The 20,883-nt window shown below is 53.0% G+C and overlaps 1 protein-coding gene across 1 annotated transcript in view; it reads right to left on the minus strand.

Annotated features, from left to right (window-relative positions):
* The window catches only part of Abtb2 (ankyrin repeat and BTB domain containing 2), a 160,646-nt gene that overhangs the window by 10,116 nt on the left and 129,647 nt on the right, over positions 1 to 20,883 (minus strand). The window contains exons 4-9 of the mRNA XM_013145960.2: positions 7,412 to 7,564; positions 6,009 to 6,174; positions 3,335 to 3,424; positions 2,761 to 2,862; positions 1,103 to 1,199; positions 615 to 750 (exon numbers count right to left, since the gene is read on the minus strand). Coding sequence (XP_013001414.2) covers positions 615 to 750; positions 1,103 to 1,199; positions 2,761 to 2,862; positions 3,335 to 3,424; positions 6,009 to 6,174; positions 7,412 to 7,564 — 744 coding nt within the window. The remainder of the gene's footprint in view (positions 1 to 614; positions 751 to 1,102; positions 1,200 to 2,760; positions 2,863 to 3,334; positions 3,425 to 6,008; positions 6,175 to 7,411; positions 7,565 to 20,883) is intronic.

Consider the following 20,883-nt stretch of genomic DNA (forward strand, 5'->3'; position numbering starts at 1 on the left):
AAGCGGGCAAATGCAGGGCCTGGTGGAGGACAGGGGCCCCGGGTAGTGATGTCTTAGATGGTGCCTGGGTGGAGGTGAGGAGAAAAGGTTTGAGAACTGTAGGGACAAAGCCCTCCAGGATGGAGCACAGTGGTTCCGGGGGAAGAAGGGCACCCAGGAATGCAAGAAGGTATCACACCTGCCAGCCCTTCTCACACCTCCCTACCCTGCAGCATCCTCCACTTCCTGTCGTCCACAGTGCTGCCTAATGGCTCTGATCTTGGCCTGCTGCTGCCTGTCACAACCTGGGCACGTCCACCCTGTGCTCCAGGGGCATCTTCCTGGCTGAGCCACGCACCGTGTGGACAGGCACCCTGAGGCCACCACAGGCACTGCAGAAGTTCCACCAAGCAGGGTGCTGGTGCCCCGAGGGGGTCCTGGCCTTTGTGGCTGCAGCTGTCTTTCTGGAAAGTGGGACCGAGTGCCTTGCACACTGGGGACATGGTCCCAGCTCCAGGGCTGTCAGCACTTCCGAGCCACCTGATCTGGCATCTCTGCACTTTGCTTTGCTGCCTCCTGGGGGAATCCAGGCCCTGGGAGCCTATTTCAGCATCCTGGGTCACCCGGGCAGGTACCTGTGGCCGTGGGCAGCCGAGTGGCTGAAGCAGTTCATGTCCTCATGGAGGGAGGAGGCCATACCGCTAGCCTCGAGCATGCTGAGGAGGGGGTCAGCGCCCCGGCTCAGCAGCAGGCTGACCAGCTCGTAGTTCCCTGGAAGACAAGAGGGAAATCTGAAGATGATGAGAGGGCAGCTGGCCAGGAACACTGGGGCAAAAGGGAAGCGGGGGAGAGGGTTCTTCCAGCTCTGAATACTGGGGAGCCCTAAGGAAAGCCCAGGCTCCCTTTGGCAGGCACAGACAGAAGGAAGAGGAAAGCTGGCTGTGTCCTGCCACGGTCCCCTCCTGGGCCTGCATGGGAGAGGTCTCCTGCTCTGCTGGCTCCTTTCTGGGCACTGAGCTCAGCAGGATGCATGGAGAGTCCAGGGGACACCCCAGAGGGGCCCAAAGGGAGAAGTTTCAAGGGGAGGTTGTTTCCGGATGCTCAGCCCGAGCCGTGTACCTACCAGCTGCAGAGGCCAGCTGCAGGGGTGTCTCCGCATAGCTGTCCTCGCCACTGTTCACTGCTGAACCCTCTACGTGCGCACCAGCGTCCAGCAGCAACTGCCAGGGGCACAAAGGGGAGGGCACCGGTCACCACTCAGCTCAGCAGGGAGCGTCTGGGAGGAGCCGCAGGCACCCCTGGGGGCGGGAGTAGGGCTGCGGTTCTTTGCAGGCGTGCGCCCTGGTGCAGTTCACCCTGTGGGCGAGGAACTGGAACTGGAGAGCCCCTGGCTACCCTCAGCACCACTCCTGTGGGCCCGAACCACAGCCCTGAGCCGGAACCACCTCGGCCATTTCTCTCTTTCAACGCTTTCCACCGACTGGCTTCAGTGGCCTTTCCGGGGCACCTTGTGTGGATGGGCAGGACAGAAGGGCCACTCTCAAACTATAGGAGGAAACTGAGGCCCTGGGAGGCAGCAGATGTTGGAAAGAGTGCAGTGCAGTGCTGGCCACTGACCAGTGAGTGACGGGGGTCGGTGCTTCCACTCTCCAAGCCTCTCCTCCATCTGCAAAATGGGAATGAGGCCTGCCTTGCGGTACTGGTGAGAGGCCCAGCAGCTAGCTATCTTCCCTGGCTGCCAAGAGGTGGAACAGGGTAGGATGTTGTGCACTGACCAGGGTGGTGATGGCCTCTCCCCATCCAGCAAGGACAGGTTTGCTGGTAGACAGCGGGGCAGGGTTAACAGAAACCACACAGCGGGGCCTGGCTCTGCCTTGGGGCGGGGTGGCGTCTGCCTCCCGCTCTGGAGGAGGACAGGGAGATTCCCAGGCTCCTGAAGACACACCCAGCTCTGGGACCTGCCCAGGTGTGAGGAGCTGACCTCCAGCTCCTCTGCAGGAGCCTCCTTAGTAAGGAGGTGGAGTCTTACCCGTGGAGGTGAAACTGGGCACCAGTCCAGGCAGGCCCAGAGCACAGCTCACAGGCCCAGCTCTGCTGGGCTCCTCAGGAAGGCAGTAGCTGCCAAGCAGGCCAGATGTGGCTGTGTCCCTACTATGAGCCAGGACATGCTCCCTGCTCTCCATGGCCTCAGAAGCCTCAGAGACTCTTGGTGGTATGGGGGGAGGATGCTGGGAAATCCTATGCCCCTGGGATCTAAGGACCTGGGAGTGAGTGGCATGTGGCTGGTATCCCTGCTGGTATGGGAGGTAGCTCTGCCCACACCTTCCTTCTCTAGAACCACACAACCACCACCCAGGAGGGAGCCGTGGTGTGGAGATGGCTCTGAGGCGGAATCATGAGAGAAGAAAAGGATCAAAGAGCTGGAGGGGAGAAAACCAAGGGGACCTGCACAGGTCCTTGCCAAAGAGCAACACAGATGTGGGACTCTGCCCTGCTTGGGTCCTCTTAAATCCAGGCCTCGCACATACTCAGCCACTGTGCCACACCCCCAGCCTGGGTCTGGGTCTGGATCTGGGTCCCACAATGCTGCATGAATCTTTCTACTAATGCTGTTCACAAGGCAAATCAAGTGGGTGCTGCCCTGCTGACTAGGGAGCCTGGCCTGAAGTGGCACCTCTACTTCACAGGTGACTCTGGGAATCAGACACTCAGGGTCCAGATGCTCAGGGTCCAGCCCAGTTGGGGAGTGCGGGACATGCTGTGTGCCCAGCAGGAGCTCACCTGCACGACAGAGATGTGTCCGTGCAGCACAGCAAACGTCAGTGAGGTCCAGTGCCGGCTGTCGGGATGGACGGATGGGTGCCTGAGAGAGTTGTTTGGAACCTGGAAAACACAACAAATGATTAGTGTTTCCAGGGTAGGTGACAGAGACATTTTACCTAGGAGTGTGCCATGTAAGGATAGTGAAAAGGAGCCAACTCAATTTGATTGGTAGTGTCTTACTGGAGTACTGTTGCACACAGCACAAAAGGAAAGGGTAGGCACTCAACTAGTGATGTCTGTGATGGGCAAAAATGGCAGAGCAGGGAGTGCTTTATGCCTCAGAGAAAGGCAGAGCCAGGGGTACTTAGGGGTGGTTGGGGAATAGCCTGGTGAAAGGTGCTACAGAAACGGAAAGGGGGTGTTCTCTCTACTCATGCCCCTTTGATTGCTCTCTTTCAGAGCAAATCATGAGGAAAACCTCTGCATCTGGTATTTCTAGTCTCTGAGACATTATCTCCCTGGTTACCCAAAATATCTCACCCACCACAGCTGCCAGACCTCAAGGAGGTTGCTGGCTCAGGGCCTGGCTCACCTGGATGTCCAAGTTTGCTCCCGCATCAATCAACATCTGGACCATGGCTTCATCACCCGCAGCACAGGCGTACATCAGTGGTGTCATGCCCTGCGTGGACCAAAGGCAGATGCTGAACCCAACACGTACCCCACAGGCCTCTGCCCCAGGAGCCCTGGACACTGCTTCTCCCTCGATCCAGCTGCTCTTCCCTGGCCCTTCTCTTGCTTCTCTGGGCTCCTAGATGTAGGATACGAGGAGGGGAAGCTCTGCAGGTGGCAGAGGGCTGGGAAGCACAGGCCCTGTAACTACAAAAGCTGCTTCGGCACAGGGAACTGTAAACTTTGTACAAGGGCCTCGTTTCTTCTTTTCTAAAAGGGAAACAGTGTCTGCCTCAGAGGCTCGCCATGGTTAACAAGTATAAGTACTTTGGTACAGAGGAAGCTAGCTAAATAAGATACCACCACCAGTGTCACCTGTTACATCTTCGCATACCAAGCCATCACGAGCCTGTGCCCGGAAATCTGTATTAGGAGGTTTACATGCAGTGTCTCATTCGCCCTATGCTATTCCTGCTTCTGTCCCATATCACAAGACTAGCAGGAGAACTGGACTGGACCCTGGGCCTGTGTAAGCTGTGAAGCCTATGCTTTGGGGTGTCTTGCACTGCTGAGCTGTCCAGGGCTTTTCCAGAAGCTGCATCCCACTCCCCTGGGTTGGGGAAGTGAGTGAGTCTCCCTGTGGCCTATAATAGCAAAGGCAGGGTGGGAAGTGCGTCTTTCACAGCTGGATCCTGGCAAGTGTGTGTCCAGCTGGTGTTCTGCGATGTTATTTATTAGGCTGTGTGTGTGTAGATAAGATCTCCTTCACTCATAAATCCTTGTCTAGTGCTCCAAGATAAAGAAATGGCCTGAGATTCATCAGGGGGTGGAGGACTGTTTACCCCACATGGCAGGCGATAAATACTGTGGGTGAGGGAGCAACGGGGCGCGGCCTTCAGAGCAAAGCCAAGGGCAACAGGAGGGAGCTGTGGCTTTGTTTCATCCCCCTGCTGACACAGTGGAGCCCTTTTTTCTCCATGCCTCTGTACAACATTCGGGGCTGTGAGCCATGGGGAAGAGGCTGTGTCAAGTGCTGTTTCTATCTCCACTCTGTGCACAGAGGTTGACGAGGCTGCCAGCATACTTTGGGGAGGGGACTGTCGCCGTCACATGCATATGGACAGCGCAAATCAGCACAAGTATCCACTGAGCATTTACAAGCGAGCAGATAGACGTTCTCATGAGAACACCCCATGCAACAGCCTATTCTCCCCCAGCCAAGAGGTGAGGAAATAGAGGCTCTTCAGGGGCAGGGCAACTTGTCTATGCTGGACAGCCCTTGCTGGCTCCTGCAAAACCTGCACCTGCACTGAGGGCAGCCCGTGTGAGATCCACCACCCGAGGCCCTTCCAGCCCCGAGGTCTCCCCACCCCACCCCAGCCCTGTCCTGGCCAGGTCACCCCATTTGCTGGGAAAGCCTCCCACTCCTGTCCTCCCCTCAGGCTCAGCTCCAGCCCTGCAGCATGAGGCTGCCAGCCCTGCTCCCCCACCCTGGCCACCCTCTGCCTCACATTTGCCTAACACATCACCACTCCGCACTGAGCTGTCATCTCATCTGAAAGCATGGCTTAACCCTCTGTTAACTTCCCCTGGGCTTCTGTGTGGTCTCCCGAACCACTCAGTGCCATCATGTACACAGTCCCGGCTCCCAAAACAGAGTCAAAAAACAAATGGGCTGCTCCACCTTGGTGATGCATCTGAGTCAGACTGCCTGGGTTCTGAAGGCCCAGCTCTGTTGCTTACTTGCTGTGTGACTTAGGTAAAGAGATCTCTCTGTGCCTCTGTTCCTCATCTATAAAACGGGCAAAGTAACTGTTCCATCAGGCTGCTGTCATTACATATGTAATCTATGTGAACTGCTTAGAATAATTCCTGGAATACAGTAAATGCTGTGTACTAGCTGTTCACATAGAAACCATTCAAACACAAAAAGCTCCAGTTAAATTCCATTTACAATTGTCAGTCACCTCCAACATTTCTTACCCTCATCCTGCTTCACTTTACTCTTTAGTATTTTTCAATACTATACACTGTGCGTGTGCTTCTTTTTTTTTTTTTTTTTGTTTTGTGGCAACTGGAGATTGAACCCAGGGCCTTTGTGTTTTGAGCTACATTCCCAGCCCTTCTTAAATTTTTTTTTTTTTTTTTTTTGAGACAGGGTCTTGCTAAGTTGCCCAGAGTGCTGGAGTTACGGGTGTGTGTCTTTCTGATTGTCTGTTTCCTCACTAGAATGTCAGCTCCAGGAAGGCAGAGGTTTCGATGGGCCTGGTGCAGGAGGCACACAACACATGCCTGCATGTTGGCAATTGTGAGCTCGATGTCAAACTGACCCCTCTGGACTCTGGCCAGCCTTGGCCTTCTGTGGTAGTCGCCAGCCCCTCGGCAGGGGAATTACATTACCAAAGTCGTCAAGGGGTCCCAGGTAGTTCCAAGGTCATGCTCCTGCTGCAGCAGAAGGTAGCCAGCTCACCTCTGGGAAGCACAGAGCTGAGTACATCTCAGGTGTAGGCATGGGGACTGTCCCTCTAGCTCCAGCACCGTGGATTCCCGAGTCTGGTCCCGAAGCCCAGCCTAGCAGAGCTCTGGGAAATCACCTGGTCGTCCATGGTGTTCACGCCGTCAGGTCCCAGGGCCTCGATGGCCTGGCTGATGAGATCTGTCCGTCCACAGTTGAGCATGCGGAAACCCAGGTCCTGGTTGAACTTTTCCGTAGCCGCGCGGGCATCTAGCCTCCGGAAGGAACTGAAGCAGCACTCAGGTCTGCCCAGAAGAAACATGGGGTATGTGAGCGTGAAGGCCCCTGCCTGGCCCGGGCCGGGCTGGCCTGGGCTGACGTGTGCAGCGAGACTGCTGGGCTGGGGAAGGACTGGGAGTTGTGTTCCTATCCACCACAACTGGCCTCTGTGTTCTCTGACATGCAGAACCATGCTCCTGCTTTCTATGACAGATTAGGGAAGTATGCCGAGCCCTTCTGAGCTGTCACCTGTCAGGAGCGAACTCCCAGCAATGGGGAAGGGGCACCCTGGGGAGGAGATACATCCTGCACAGCGACTCCAGCACTGTGCTGCTGCATACCCCTCACAGGCCGCCCCTCTGTCTATGAAATGATCACGGTGGCCTCAGTCTAGTTCTTGCCTCTGCAGCTCTCTTCAGGGGTTCCTGGTAATGCCCAGAAGCACCAATGCCATGGAGGAAGGGGCCTACAGTCCCACTTGCAGCTGACCCAGCCTACCAGGGACAGTCAGGTAAGACCTGCATCTCTGGAGGGCATAAAAAAGATATCCAACAGGTGGCTTCCACCTGGGTCTCATAGTGAGGCGTTTGTCATGCAGATAGAGGTAGACACACCTGGGGTTTGAACAGAGGTCAGAAACAGACCCAAGGCCCAGGGATGGCAGGCAGGAGCATTCGGAAGGGCTCCTGCTGGAGCCCGGCCTATTGAAGAGGGTGCCATGGGATGGAGTGAAGGGTGCAGGCGTGGGGACTTTGTGCACCAGGGCTCAAATAGGGACACAGTCCATTTGCCTGCTGACCAGCTGCGGGCCAGCTCCTGTTCCTCCCTGATCTGCAGTCTCTTTGTCATGTGGATCCCTTGTCACAAGGCCTGACACATAAAAGGAAGGGCTTATCATGGGGCCTACCCCCAGGAAGTGTTCACGGGAAATAGTGGCACTTACAGGCACAGGGGAGGGGGCTGCATCCCCATCCTCCATATCCTGGGGGCTCACAGTGTGAGCTCTGTGTCCCGAGGAACTCCCACATGCCTCTGTCCTGCAGCTCACACTGGGGGATGCAGATGGCGCAGCCAGGGTCTATACCAGATTTGTTCCAACCCTTAGCCTCGGTGTTGGCGGAGGACTCCCCCAGAGCAGCTCAGAGGTGCTGCAGCCCCATCTCTGACCCGCTCCCCACCAGCCACCTGGAGCGCAAGGAAGCTGACGGGAATGACCAGGGGCTGTGCACCATGCAGGGCCCACATTCCGCCTCCATCCCTTACTTGAGCTGTCTGGGCTCGCAGTCCAGGCCTGGCAGCAGCAGCCGGGCCGCCTGCCGGATGTCTCCACTGTCCACGGTGAGGCTGCGGCGGTGCTCGGCGTAGGTGATGGCCACACGCATCCACTCCATCAGTGGTGGCAGCAGCATGAAGGGCCTGAGGGGGCAGCACAGTGAGGTCAGGCTGCGTGGGGCACTGCCCGGAGGGTAGAGGAACCCCTGAGAAAACAGCCCCAAAGCTGGTTCTCCCGTAACCCCCATGCTGTGAGGGGTGGAGGAGACCTGGTTCTTCTGCTCACAGAGGTTCCAATTTGCCCCCTCATTCCTCAGAAACCTGTTCCCGGGTTTGAAGGCCTTCAGTCATGGGGCATCAGCAGACCCCAATGGCCCTTAGGTGGTCAATGAGTGTAGCCAGGATGCCTGTCCTCTCCCAAGAACTCAGCCATGGAGCTGGATGCTCCCTCTGCAGAGGGGAGACAGCGTCACCCGAGGATGGGGTCCCCAAAGCAAAGAGTCTCACAGACCCAGGCTCCAAACCCAGCTCTGCAGCCACTAGTGCATCATGCCACAGACACCCTGAGCCCATCTTCATCCCTGTTTCTTGGGGTCATCTCAAGACCACTGCCACTGTCTGTGTGGTGAACAGCTGTCGTGTCCTCAGTGGGAATGGGGCTCACTGGGCCTTGTGATGTCCTGGGCTGGGCTAGGCCACGGTTGCCCCGGCCTGGCGCTCAGGCAGGAGCATCAGCCTGGAGCCTGGGGAGGAAGTGACCCAGGAGGCCTGCTTGATCTCAAGCCCTGTGGCATGGTACAGGACAATTGGAGGGAACAAGGAGAGGCTGCCCCTATGAGGTCGGGCAACAGATTCCAGGGGCACCTTTTGAAGTCACTCTATGAGCCACTAGGGGGCACCATTCCCACAGACTCTGACAGCCCCAGGGCTCTGTAGCACCCCTCCCCCTTTCCCTCCCAGCTCTGGGAGTCAGCAGGGGGTGGGGTCCACTTGCTACTGATAAGGATTCCTCTTGTCCTCTGCCCAATCTAGTGAGTCCCCTATGGTGAAAGCCCCTTGGCAGGGTGCTACCCAGGCCAATAGATCTCCCAGGCCAACAGCCAAGCTTTGGCTTCAAGACTCAGTGGGTACCCAGCTGGCTCTGCCCAAATGGATCAGAGTGGATGGTCCTGGGGAACAGATGCCCGGCCCTGCGTGGCTGGTATCTCTGATGACAGCCCACATCGGCCTTCCGGCTCCTGCCCGCATTCCCAGCCCTTCGGGAAGTCTCATCTCTCCATCCTCCCTTTTAAACTAAGCAGGGGAGTGGGCGCCAGGCCAGGGCAGGAAGCCAGCACCATACACGCTCCACTCCTCTGGTACCCTGGGCCTGCTGTCACCCCCACCTTTCCCCTCAGCACACAGCTGAATTCTCCAACCAGGGAAAAGATGGGCATTCCCTCCTTGGTTGCTCTAAACCGGCCACAGGTGATGACCAGAGCCTGCCTCGATTGCTCATCTCATGTCATCTTCACAATTTTATGAGTCAGGGTCTCACTATGTAGTGCAGGCTGGCCTCAAACTCACAGAGATCCTCCTGCCTCAGCCTCCTGAGTGCCAGGATTCTAGGTGTGAGCCACCACATCTGGCTTCATCTTCACAGTTGTAACAGTTTTTCTTTTTGAGGGTAAAGAGTTCTTTCACTTAACAAGCACAAGCCCAGACTAATCAGGTGTGATCTGGAAGGTGATTCCTTTGGGAAGTTATTCTGAGATGCAGGTTCTGTCCCTGCAGAAAACATATGAGTCATTTAAGTGGTCCTTGTGTATACACCAGGGAGTGTGAGGCATAGGACAGGCTGGGGAAGCCTCACTGGCCCTGGCCTTCAAGGGTGCCTAGAGCCTCACGCCACTACCACCAGCCAGGCCAATACCTGTTACCAGTACCCAGACCACAGTGCTGCAGGCCTCGCAGCTGCCCCTGTCCACTTCCGTCTCCCGAGGAAGATCACCTCTCGTCTCTGCCCATCTAGATTCTATTTAACGGTCCAGGCTCAACACGAAAGGCAGCTCTTCCTGGAAGCCAAAAATCTCTTCCTGCTCTGAGGTTTGCTACAACACCCTATGACTCTCTTCCAGCACCAAATGTGTCTCAGCTTCCTGCCACGCCCAGCCCTTCTAAGGTCAGGAATGATGCCTTCCACGTCTCTGCTTTCTCGAAAATATGCTTGGCCCGGGGACTGACATAAGAAGTCATCAATAAACGTTTGCCAAATAACTAAAAGTATGGATGAGTATCAGAAACTAAGTGTAATATACCCAGATTTTCAGTTATGGACCAGGTCATGTTTCTGCCCAGAAAAACAACATCTAATTTTCAAGGGTACAGCATTAAACTCATTGGAGTGGGAAGCCAAGACTTGATGGGTGGGACTTGTGTAATCTAGGAAGGGAAAACAATCCAGTCATGAACTGTTCCTCTGTTTACAAACTCTCCCTTTGCTTAAAAATGCTCATTGATGGGGAGGGAGGGGGGAGCTGGGCATGGTAGCACACTCCTGTAAGCCCAGCGCTGGAGAGGCTGAGGCAGGATGACCACTGCAAGTTCGAGACCAAGCTGGACTACAAAGTGAGCTCAAGGTCAGCCTGAACTGCATAGTGAGACCATTTAAAAAAAAATATGCTCATTTAAACCCTCTCAACAAGTATTTTTGAACTTTACAATTCTTATTTTACAAGGCTGCAAGGCAAGCTCAGAGAGAACCTTCTATACATCAATTCTTCTAAAACAAAGAAAAGGTTTCAGCTACACCATCAGTGTTGTAGATGGATGTGTAAATAAAAAGATAATTCATTGACTTGCCAGCCATTCTCCCCTACTGTGGCCAGCAGCCAAGACAAAGGAAGTGCCAGGGGCAGCTATTAGGCATCTCCCAGTTGCACCCTGGGAAATCCAAGAGGGAATTTGGGGTTCTCAAAGCCCAACCAGATGGTGTCTGGATCCTTTCTCCTGCTTCATGTGTCTTAGAACTTAGCACATGAAAAAACAAAACCAGGAGTGGTACCCTCGGTGGGTGTACAGCAGTGGTTGGTTCATTTGCTCCATTCTCCCATCTTGCTCAGAGACTGGACACTTGAGAACCACAGTTTCCAGACTCCTTTGCAGCTAGGGTTCTAGATGCAAATTAGGTTTTATCGTTACAGAGGCTGCTCCAAGAGATCTGGGAGGCAGACACGGGGCTGAGGCCGCTTTTGTGTCCATTTTGTTTTTGCAAACAGGTCATGAAAGCATGAAGTGTTTTTGTTTGTTTCCTATAGAACATTCTAGTGTCTAGCTTCCACCTTCCTGGTGCTCCTGGGACAGGGATAGGAGTGGGAAAGCAACAGCAAAGATGCCTTGATTCCAGCTCCAGGGTGTGTGTTCAGCTGGGGAGCTCTGTTGTCCATGCAGCCATTCCTTGAGGCTCAACCTCGAACTCATTCCTCAAGGCCTTCCTGTGATTCTGTTAGTCCCGCATTAAATCCCTTCCTGCTTACAATACCTAGAGGGGTTTCTGTTTCTCAAACTTAATGCTGATTAGTATTTTTAAACAGAAATCCAGACCATCTCTGCCCCTAAGGTGGCCTCGTCCCCTCACCAAGCCAACCTCTCTGGGCCTTGTCTTGGGCCCTCCTGATCGCTGGCCTGTGCTGCTCCCTGGCCTGTGGTCCTTGGGTAGTTAGTGGTAAACAACACATGGGATTCTCAGTAACACCCACCTCCTGGGCTGCGGGGTTAGGCTGCTTCCTTTCTGGTAATTTCACCAAGCTCCCTTCCTGGGCTTGTCAAGGAGAGCTGGCCTGTGTCACTGCATGTTCTGGAAAATCCCTATGAAACTCCCTCCTGCTGTGGCTGTGCTGCATCCCAGCTCCATGGTGAGTGGGAGGAGTGAGGCTGATATGTGCGCTTCCCTTGGGGTCTCTGCTCTGTTCTCACATCGAATGCCCCCTCAGCTGAGCTTGGCTGCCAGCCTTTCCTCGCCAGAGCATGGATGTCTGACGGGCCAGGCTGGGGAGCCCGTGTTCAGCCCTCGGCTCTTTAAGTTTCCCCTTGGCTGCGTCTCAGAGTGGTGGTTCTCAGGCTTTTTTTTGTCTCAGAACCATTTTTATACTCCTAAAAATTACTGATGATGTTAAAGAGAGTTTGTGTGTGTGATTCCATCAATACTGTATCAGAAATTAGAACCAAGAAAAGGCGAGAATGCAGGAATATACAAGCTCACACCCCACTGGCTGTAGAATGACATCCTCCTCATGTCACACAGCTTCTGGACACCCAGGAGAAAATGGGGGAGCACCCAGGGGACACCCAGGAGAAAGAGAGGAAAAGGGAGGGAGAGACAGACAGACAGACAGAACAAATACATCTTCCAGGCGAAACAGCTTAGAACCCATGAATCCCTGGAAAGCTTCTCTGAGACCTTAAGGCATCCCAGGATCACACTTTGCAGACCTTTGCCTTAGAAGTCAACAGCAGACCCCTAAGATGACACTGCCCAGAAGTGGCCGGCAGCAGCAGATGTGGGGCTGGGACCCTCACCTACTGTCACAGGCTCCAGTGAACCCAATATGGGGGATGGCTTGCGTGGGCCTTCCTAGTCCAGGGATCTGAGCTCCAGACCCCGCCCTGCAGCATCCTCACGGGAGAAGTCTCATTTCTTTAGTACAACCGGACTGACTCTGTAACCCCGGGCACCTCATTACCCTCTTTGGGCCGTGTTTCTATTAGAGGGTGCTAGCTCTCTTGCACAGAAAGCACCCTCTGCTCTTACTCCACAGATGCCGCCTGGCAGCAGCTTGTACCTGGTGCGTGGGGTCAAATGTGTGGGCTCTGTCTGGTGATCAGGCTGCACTCTGAGTATGTTCCCAGTGAGTAAAACTGTGTAGACCCAGGCAAGTTACCTCACTTCTCCCAGCCTCAGTTTCCCCATGAGAAAAACGAGTCTCAATTCTAGGGCCACCTCCCGAGACAGCTGGAAGTACAGATGCACAGTGCTTAGCTCAGCCTTTGGACCGTGGTGAGCTCTCTGTAAACACTATTAGTAGTGGGTTAGCATCTGTGGACAGAGAGAACACACACCAGCAGGAAAGGCCATAGGAATCCGCCCTATGAAATGCCTCAGCTCCAGCCTCCTTATGGTCCTGCCAGCTCCTGGCCGCTCTCGACAGCAAGTGTAAACACATGCAGCCGGCAAAAGCCTAAGGCGAGCCGCCCGCCCCCCACCGCAGCCTGGCTCATGAAGGAGAAAAAAAAATGCAACCACCACATAGAGCCCGAGCTGCAAACTTTTTGCACAGACCCTGGGCCTGGGCAGTGGAGAGACTCACAGAGGGGAAGGGGCAGCGGTCAGGAACGTGTCGGGTGTGCGCAGAGTCACTTGGGATCTACGACCCCTGATCCCCCCTGCCATCTGGACATAACTCAGATCACCTGCCACCCCCAACCCATGGTCATCGACTTTCTGGGAGCATCTGTCTGCGTGCACACTACTGTCACATGGGCCAGGTCTCTGAACAGGTCCTGACCAATTCCTCTCAGTGCTAGAGGAGGAGACAGAAACCCTGAGAGGATAAGAAAGGCACAGGGTCACACAGCCAGCTCAGAAGTAGCGAGAATGCCAGACCCAGATGCCACTGTTAGCTTCTCTTCATACTGATGAGCCCAACTCTGTCACTTCAGAAGTCTCCTAAGGCCCCTCACCAGGACCAAGACTTCAAAAGCTATCTTCCTCATTTAAAGAATCAAGGAGAATGAGCTTCTTAAGGCTTTGGTTTTAAGAGGTCCCTGTAGTCTAGAAAGAATAAATAAACCCTGCGCCACTCCACAAGTGTATGATTTGTTGGGATTACAGTCCTATAAGCAGCGTCTCAACAACATGGAACAGGAAATGCCTCCAATTTCCAGCTCAAAGCAGGCTCTGTTCTCCCTTGAGGTGGGCAGAGACTGTAAGAGTCAGGGTGGCAGATGGCACAGGCCTCTAACTGGAGGCCAGTGACCCAAGCACGATGCAGGACAAAGCCTTGTGCCTCTGCTCCCAACCTATGAGTGGAGCTCATGTTTGGGGCCAGAAGGTTTGTCCTGTCCATGTAGGAGGAACAGGGCACAGACTGGATGTGCCCACTAGCTGCACAGGCCCCTCCTGGAGTGGGCCCCGGGGTCACTTCCACCCTGGGCTGGGAGGACCGTGGCCCTGGGGTGTATCAGGCTCTCTGGGCTGGGGCAAGTGTTCTGCCTTGGCTTGGTTGCTGGTGAGATTTCCCCTCCCTGTGTGATGACAGCATCCTTGCAGTCCCGGGAGGATGAACCAGAGAACCACAGACAACGATCAAGGGACAACGATCAAGGGAAGGCCGGCCACAAGGATGCGTCTGTCCCCAGCCCTCGGTTCTCTCACCAGCTTTGACCCCCTGGGGCAAGTCTGGGGCTGCATTCAAACCCCTGAGTCTGTGCTTCTCACAGACCCTGCTGGGAAGCACAGTCCACCTCTCCTGCTATCTGGGCTGGGGGTGGCAGGGAGCACTGCGAAGATGGCCCAACTTCCCCACCCCAGCCACGGCTCCGCACACAGAGACTTCTCTGGGAAGGTTGGGGCTGGCCCTGGAATCCCTCTCCATGGCTTCCTGAAGATTTACACAGAGCCACCGTGGCCCCAAACCAAGCCAAAACCTCCATGTAGAATAAAACCAACATTGTCCCACTGACGCCCCATTCTGTTCCCAGCACAAAGGGACCGATTCTAGTTCAGCTCACATCTTGGATTAATTACTTCTCTAGAATTGCTTGGTAAACCAGAATGGTTTGGCTCAGCTCGGAGTCAGAGCTGGGCGTGTTTCTCTCCTTGGACCCCCAGGCTGCCTCAGGATATGCAGCTGACCTGTGGCACACACTCTGCGTGGAACCAAGCAACTTCTGTTGCAGGTGGGGCTTTGGGCTTCCATGGGGAGTGTGCAACCTTCTTCAGGCTCACCTGGCACAGATCAAAGGCCCTAGATAAAGCCTGCCTGGACATGCAGATGATTTCGAGGTTTGTTTGGTTTCTTCTTCTGGTATCAGGGATTGGACCCAGGGTCTGGTGCATGTTAAGCCTGTGTTCTACCACTGAGCTATATCCTTAGCCCTCTATGGTTTCATGTGTAGGGTTTAGTTGAAGTTTCACTTTACTGCCCACACTGGCCTTGAACCTTGGACTCCAGTGATTTTCCTGCCTCAACCTCTTGAGTACATGGGACTAGAGGAATACCCTACAGCACTGGGTTAGATATGCATATGGATGCTACCTCCTGCCTCCTCCTAGGAATTGGTGCCCTTGAGTCTCAATGGCAGGATAACAGCAGTGGGATGGGAAGTCAGCTGCAAGACAGTCGGGTGGGCAGGAATAATAGAAAACAACCAACAGTGAAGCACCTGGCACTGTCGTAAAGAGGTCCCTTATAAGGTAGTACCTCAGCTCAGGAACACTTTTGTTTGTAAATAATTCAGTTGGCAAATAAAAGCGTCCTGCAAAATTTTGCTTCTGTTCACAAACTGCACTGGGTGACGAACATGACCACTGCCATCTTCCCCGCACAAACACCACTGCAGCGCTCTTCTCCCAAGCTGCAGAATGGGCGATGCTCATGCACCAAGGCACCGCTGTATCCACGATGGGTTTGGTCCTTGTACCTACTTTATGATGCAGGTGCTTTTTGTTTTGCTTTCTTTATGGTGCTGGGGAAGGAACCCAGGGCCATGCTAGGCAAGAACTCTACTGAGTAACATCCTGCAGCTTGGCAGGGATTTGTGGTAGGTCCACCTTACACAGGGGGAAACTGAGGCAAGAGAGGTGAACTTTGCTCCATTCCAAACACCTGGCAAGTAGCAGAGCTAGAACATGAACCCAGGTCGGGGACCATTCTCTGTGCCACTCAATCAGTCCCCTGACCCTGGGTGGCCTCTTGACTTTAGTGCTGAGACACAGCAGGTTCTCACTCCTGGGTGCGAAGCCCTCTTGCCCACCTGCTCAGGCAGCTGCTTTGCCCTAGAGCGATTCCTGAGGGCTCCAGAGCTCACTAGGCAACAGGAAGATGCACTACTTGGCCTTTTGTTCCTGGAGCCTGGGTTGACTTGGGTACTGGCAACTGGTACTCTTCAGATAAAAAGGAAATAATTCTCAGATAAAGAGAGAACTGTTTCACACGAGAAATTTCCAACCATAAACAACTTCCTGAGGAGTGGGAATCCCAGAGATAGGGCTCAGGCAGTTTCTGGGAAGGCAGCTTGGAGGAGGGAAGGGACGTCACAGATTTCATAGAAGTCTATGTGGCCTTGGGAACTGGGCCTGACTCCTGGTGGCATCTCAGGTGGGCGTGATGGTCTGGATTCCAGCGGACACTGCACACAATCCTCTCCAGCCCCCCAGCTCCCCTGGCTAGATCCAGGATACTCTCCCCACTTCTTAGGCCAGAGCTTCTCCATACAGAGAGCGGGTGGCTGGCCCAGCAGGCCAGAGTATTGCCTCCTCCCATGCACCAGGATGGAACGTTGTGACAGCAGGCTTATTTCCATGTCACTGGGGTGTGACTTTCGGCCAACAGGGCACACCTCACCTATGGGCTGACTGCTGTCACTGACAGAGACCTGCTTTCTTCTTCTACACTGGGCGTCAGGGGTGGCTGCCTGGAAAGCATGGTTCTGTCAACATCTGGAAGGTCGGAGAGGTGAGGGTCTCTGGTAACTGGGCACTTTGCTTCCATGGGCACCTGCTACCACCCATTGGCCTCTGCCCTGGACAGGGCAGGGATTGGAGTCTTTGTTTAGGCTCTCAGGTGGGTAATTCTTCTCTGCTTTTCTTGTCCCCCTCTAGCAGGGGCAGTGAACCACTTAGAGCTTTCAATGGTAACTGCCTGCTGTGGCACCCGTGCTGTAGATTCCTCACCACTGCCCTGTAGTCTGAGACACTCTTGCAAGGTGCCACAGGAAATGTGTCTAGAAACTTCTGGGGGGACATAGGGACGTGCAACTCTTGCAGCCAGCACGTGCAAGAGGGAGGTTCTTGGCTGGCAACTACTGGCTTTGTTAATTTGTTGGTTTGGGCTGGGCTCAGGGATGGTGGTATGGACCTCAATGAAACTACAAGGTAAGCTTCTTGGGGGTGAAGGGTTTTGGCCCTGCCTTCTGTACCCACATCCCAACAGCATCCCCAAGGAAGGCTCTGGCATGAGCGTCTGAGTGGCCCTGACATCACTAGGATTTGTTGAGGACCTACTGTGTGCCAACAACCCATGGGGCTGGCCCATCTGCATGTACTGCTTCTTCTGATTCTACCAGTCACCTGAAAGGGAGGTGATTTATTAGTTTGCAGTTTACAAATGTGGAAATCAAGGCTTTGAAGTGAGTGGACACATGACCAAGGTTACACAGACAGCTACTGGTGATCTGGCTGGTCCTTACAATAACAAAAAGGAAATACGTGCATTCTTTCACAATACAAACTGCCCTACAGAAGGTGCCGTGAGTCCACTGGCCGGGAGAGAACTGGAAAGAGGCAGGATGGAGTGGAGACTTGCGCTGTGCACATGTATCACAATGTGCCCAGACGCCAGCTTTTACATTCATAGCCTCGCCATGCCTTGAATGTGGCTTGGAACCCCAGGTCTTGGGACCGGGGTACAGCCCAGCTTTCTTTCAAACCTGCATGTAATAGAATGGGGGTGGGATGGTGGTTCCAGAAAACTGTTAGCAGTAGCTGGGTTTATGAGACGAAAGAAATCTGGCAAGTGAGAGCAGGCAAGTGCGAACAGCCCGGTCTGGTTCCTTATAGGCCCGAGCTTGTGTCCAGCTCCATCCTCAGGGTCTGAACCATCTCCAGCTCAGCCTCAGAAGCTGCCATAAGCAAGCAAAATCAGCTCCCTTTGGAGCTGGGATTTCCCTGCACTGAACACTCTCAGAATCCTGCAGGACCGCAGACAAAGGGGATTGTTGCTGCCCGTGTTACAAAAACACTCCAAACGAATGAAGGGGCCCGGCAGTTCCCAGTCTTTTCTGTGAGGTCCCGGTGGGTCCAACAATAGGGCAGGAAGTTGTATGCAATGGGCAGCCCCTGGGGGTGCTTGTCAGAGGCCGGGCCAAGATCCTGTCCTGTCTCTGCGTCCTGTTATCTGGCACTGACACTTTCTTTGTCTGCCCCAAATCCCTGGCTTGCTCCTTCTTGGATGCTGGCAGATGCCCACATTCAGGCTGGCCACCCAGAGCCAGCAAACCCAAGTCTGATGGGAAAGAGGCCCAGGAAGTTGGGAGCAAGTTGCCCAAGTGCCCTGGGTAGAGGAGGTGCCAACGGAGAGACCCAGTTCCTCAGTGCTCTCTCCTGAAAGGGGAAGGGGCTTACCAGTGTGAATCCCTTGCACCATCATCAACAGACCTCACCCTGAGTTCAGCTCTGCCTCTCCCAGCTGTGATCTTGCTCATGCCTTGGTCCCTCTCAGTCTCAGTCCCACCTGGAGACAGGAATGGTAACAGCTTCCTCCGACAGATACAGCGAAGATCTGCCAGGGAGCTGTGCAAAGTGCTTTCTGGAGTGCAAGGCTCTGACTCAAGGCTTCCAGCATGTGCAGAACGATTGCGATCTCGTGGCTCCTAGGCATGGGGTGGCAGCCTGTCACATTAGCACTACCGCCAAGCCGGGAAAGCAGGGGCCAACGACATGACACAGCTTTGACTGTAGTGATTGACAATCTACTTAATTTTTGATTCAATGGACAAAGGAAAACCAGGTTGCAGAGTTCTTTGCAGTCCTTGGGTGGTGTAATGCGTCTAGAATTTGCAGATATTTCTGTTTAAGACAGTCCTCAAGTAACTCTTTTGAGGCATCTGGTCTACCCTATATCTTGTCACTCATCTGGTCCCGACTACTTGGCCAAGTTAAGATGAAATTAAGGCCAGGAATAGAAGAGGGGAATTATATAGGTGATGGGGAGAAAATATGTATTCTGAGTAGACGCGACTTCCCAATTCACCCCTGTGCTGGATTATTTATGCATTGAACAGGGCTTAGTCATTTCAGCCTTCCAAAGGTTTACGATAACAGTATTTATCCTGGTATCAGCAGCTCCCATGTATGGGAAGCTTATTCTATGACAAGTTCTTTTCATGTATCCCCTCATTTGATCTCTGCAATATCCTCTGGAAGTAGTTGAGTCACTTTCCAATTTAAGCTGGAGGAATGGGGGCTCGGAAATCAAATAGGGGCTCCAAGTTGCAGAGCTAAGTGAATGGCAGGGCAGGGACCCCATATTATATCCTCATTCCAAGGATCCTAACCATTGGGCTCACTGCCTGTTTTATTAACCGCCTATGTGCCAGGGTCTGTCTCTTGTCCTTGATGAGACCTCAGGTCCAAGGCAGGCACGTGGTGCTTCAATTTTAGAAAGATGAGGAATGGACAGACCAGTGAACAAATACCCAAGGTAATTCCAGAGAGAAAAAAAGAGTCAGGGGTGCCTGGCTGGGGACAGGAGGCCCAGCATCCCATGCACACTACAGACAACATGCAAGTCACTTTGGAGGTTACTGGATATGCCAGGCTGGGGTACTCGGAAGCAAGTCCTTAATTCACTCAATAGCTATTATTTTATTGACTTCCATTTTGGGTAAACAGATGGAAATTTAATGCACAAAAGGGGGGAGAGGAAGAGAGAAAAGAGCTTAAGACTGCAAATCTTCTTGAAACAGTATTTAGGGGAATCACAAGTCAGTAGCATCAAGCCACCACTGCCATCATCTCTATTATTTGATAAGAAAACACTTTCGCAAGCTGAGCAAAAGATTAACAAGCCTGCTTCTTTAGACTGAGCGTGCAGCCTATCGGGGGGCGTCTCTGATTTATGTAAAGTGCTCCTTTGAGGGGGACATCCCCCCTTCTGCATCTGGAATGGAACAAAGAGGTGCCTCTCCTCACAGGGCCCCTCATGTGTTGAGGGCATGTTCCCAGAACTGGGGGAGCCCCTACAGAAGCGGGCTTGGCTCTCCACTTTCCCAAGAGGAAATGGAGGCTGGTTTGTTTTTAATCAATGCCACAGAAAGACGGCTGGACTTGACCCAGGCAGCCGCTGACCTGCTGCCGGACCTTGAAGCATTTGCTAAGCAAAAGCCAGTGAATTTGAAGGAAAAAAACCCTGTCTTGTACTTTTAAAGGAGGCACCCATTTCTGTCATGAAATATGTACTTGGAAACACCAAAAGTCTATTGCGTGGTTTCTGCAAAACCCAAAGTATAGATAAAGAGAAAAATAAAAGATAGGTAACAGCAAGTAGGGAGATAAGAGTTTTCTCAAAGGGGAAGAGATGGAGGGAGAGAAGTGAGAAAGGAATGAAAAAAGAAAGTAGTAGGATGTGTTATGTCCAACTCCCTGCAAGGAGCATAAACATGAAGAACCACAAACATGCCCTAATAGAAGTCCTCCCGTGAGAAGTCCTCCCACGCAGCCCACTTGTCCGTGTCTTCGGTGGTCGTCCTCTCAGGCCCGGCCAAGTCTCCCATGTGTCTTGCTCTGATGCCAGCTGCAGCTGCCCTCTGCAAGGGCAGCACTATTCATAGTTGTACTATTACCCACGGGAGCAGTGACCTTAGTAAGTACTTGTGCTGTTACTAACAGCAGGGGTTATCTTAGTAATAATATTAATTATATGGCAGTATAAGAATTCAATATTCCCAGGTGTGACTTGGGAACCACAATTTAAGAAATATTATGCCGACCTACATACTTATGGATGGTTGATGCTCAATGGACTTGACATTCTCCTGAGGAGAAATCTGGACATTCCAAGGGGAATCCTGATGACCAAAAAGCAACTTGTTAAAAAAATGTTTGGCAGACTGTAAGCATAGTTTATTTATTTGCCTTTTTGAAACAGGGTTTCACTATTCAGTTCAAGGTAGTTTGAACTCACTTTGTAGCCCAGGCTGGCCTCAAACGGGCAGAGATCTTCCTGTCTCAGCCTCTCAATCTCAAGTGCTGGGATGACAGTGGTGTACCACCCTATCCAGCCTGGTTTTGTTTTTTAATTATTTCTTTCTCTTTAAGAAAAATTTTTTTAATAAGAGACATACAGCAAAATTTGAGTGCTGGCTGAATATCTGATATTCCTAAAGAATCATTCTCTACCTTAAGTTTGATGACTGTGCTGTAGTCGCTTTTAAGGGGTTATTACTTTTTAGAGAAAAATTCCTGAAGTATTTACGAAGGACATGATCTCTGGTAGGAATGGGAGAGGTGCACAGTTGTTCACACAATTATTGTTAATTTTGCTTAAGTGTGACAATGGCATTATGGTTGTTTTTAGACTCTGGTCTTTTAAAAGTAGATGCAAAGTAGTTTTAGATAAAATATGATGTTTGCATTCTTTTCGGAGTAATCTGAGGGATAGGAAATGAGTGAGTAGGGTTATGAGTTGGTAACAGTTTCACTCCCT

Source organism: Cavia porcellus, unplaced genomic scaffold, assembly GCF_034190915.1.
Source record: "Cavia porcellus strain 051 isolate PalLab524CR breed Dunkin Hartley unplaced genomic scaffold, mCavPor4.1 scaffold_17, whole genome shotgun sequence".
Taxonomy (NCBI): Eukaryota; Metazoa; Chordata; class Mammalia; order Rodentia; family Caviidae; genus Cavia; species Cavia porcellus.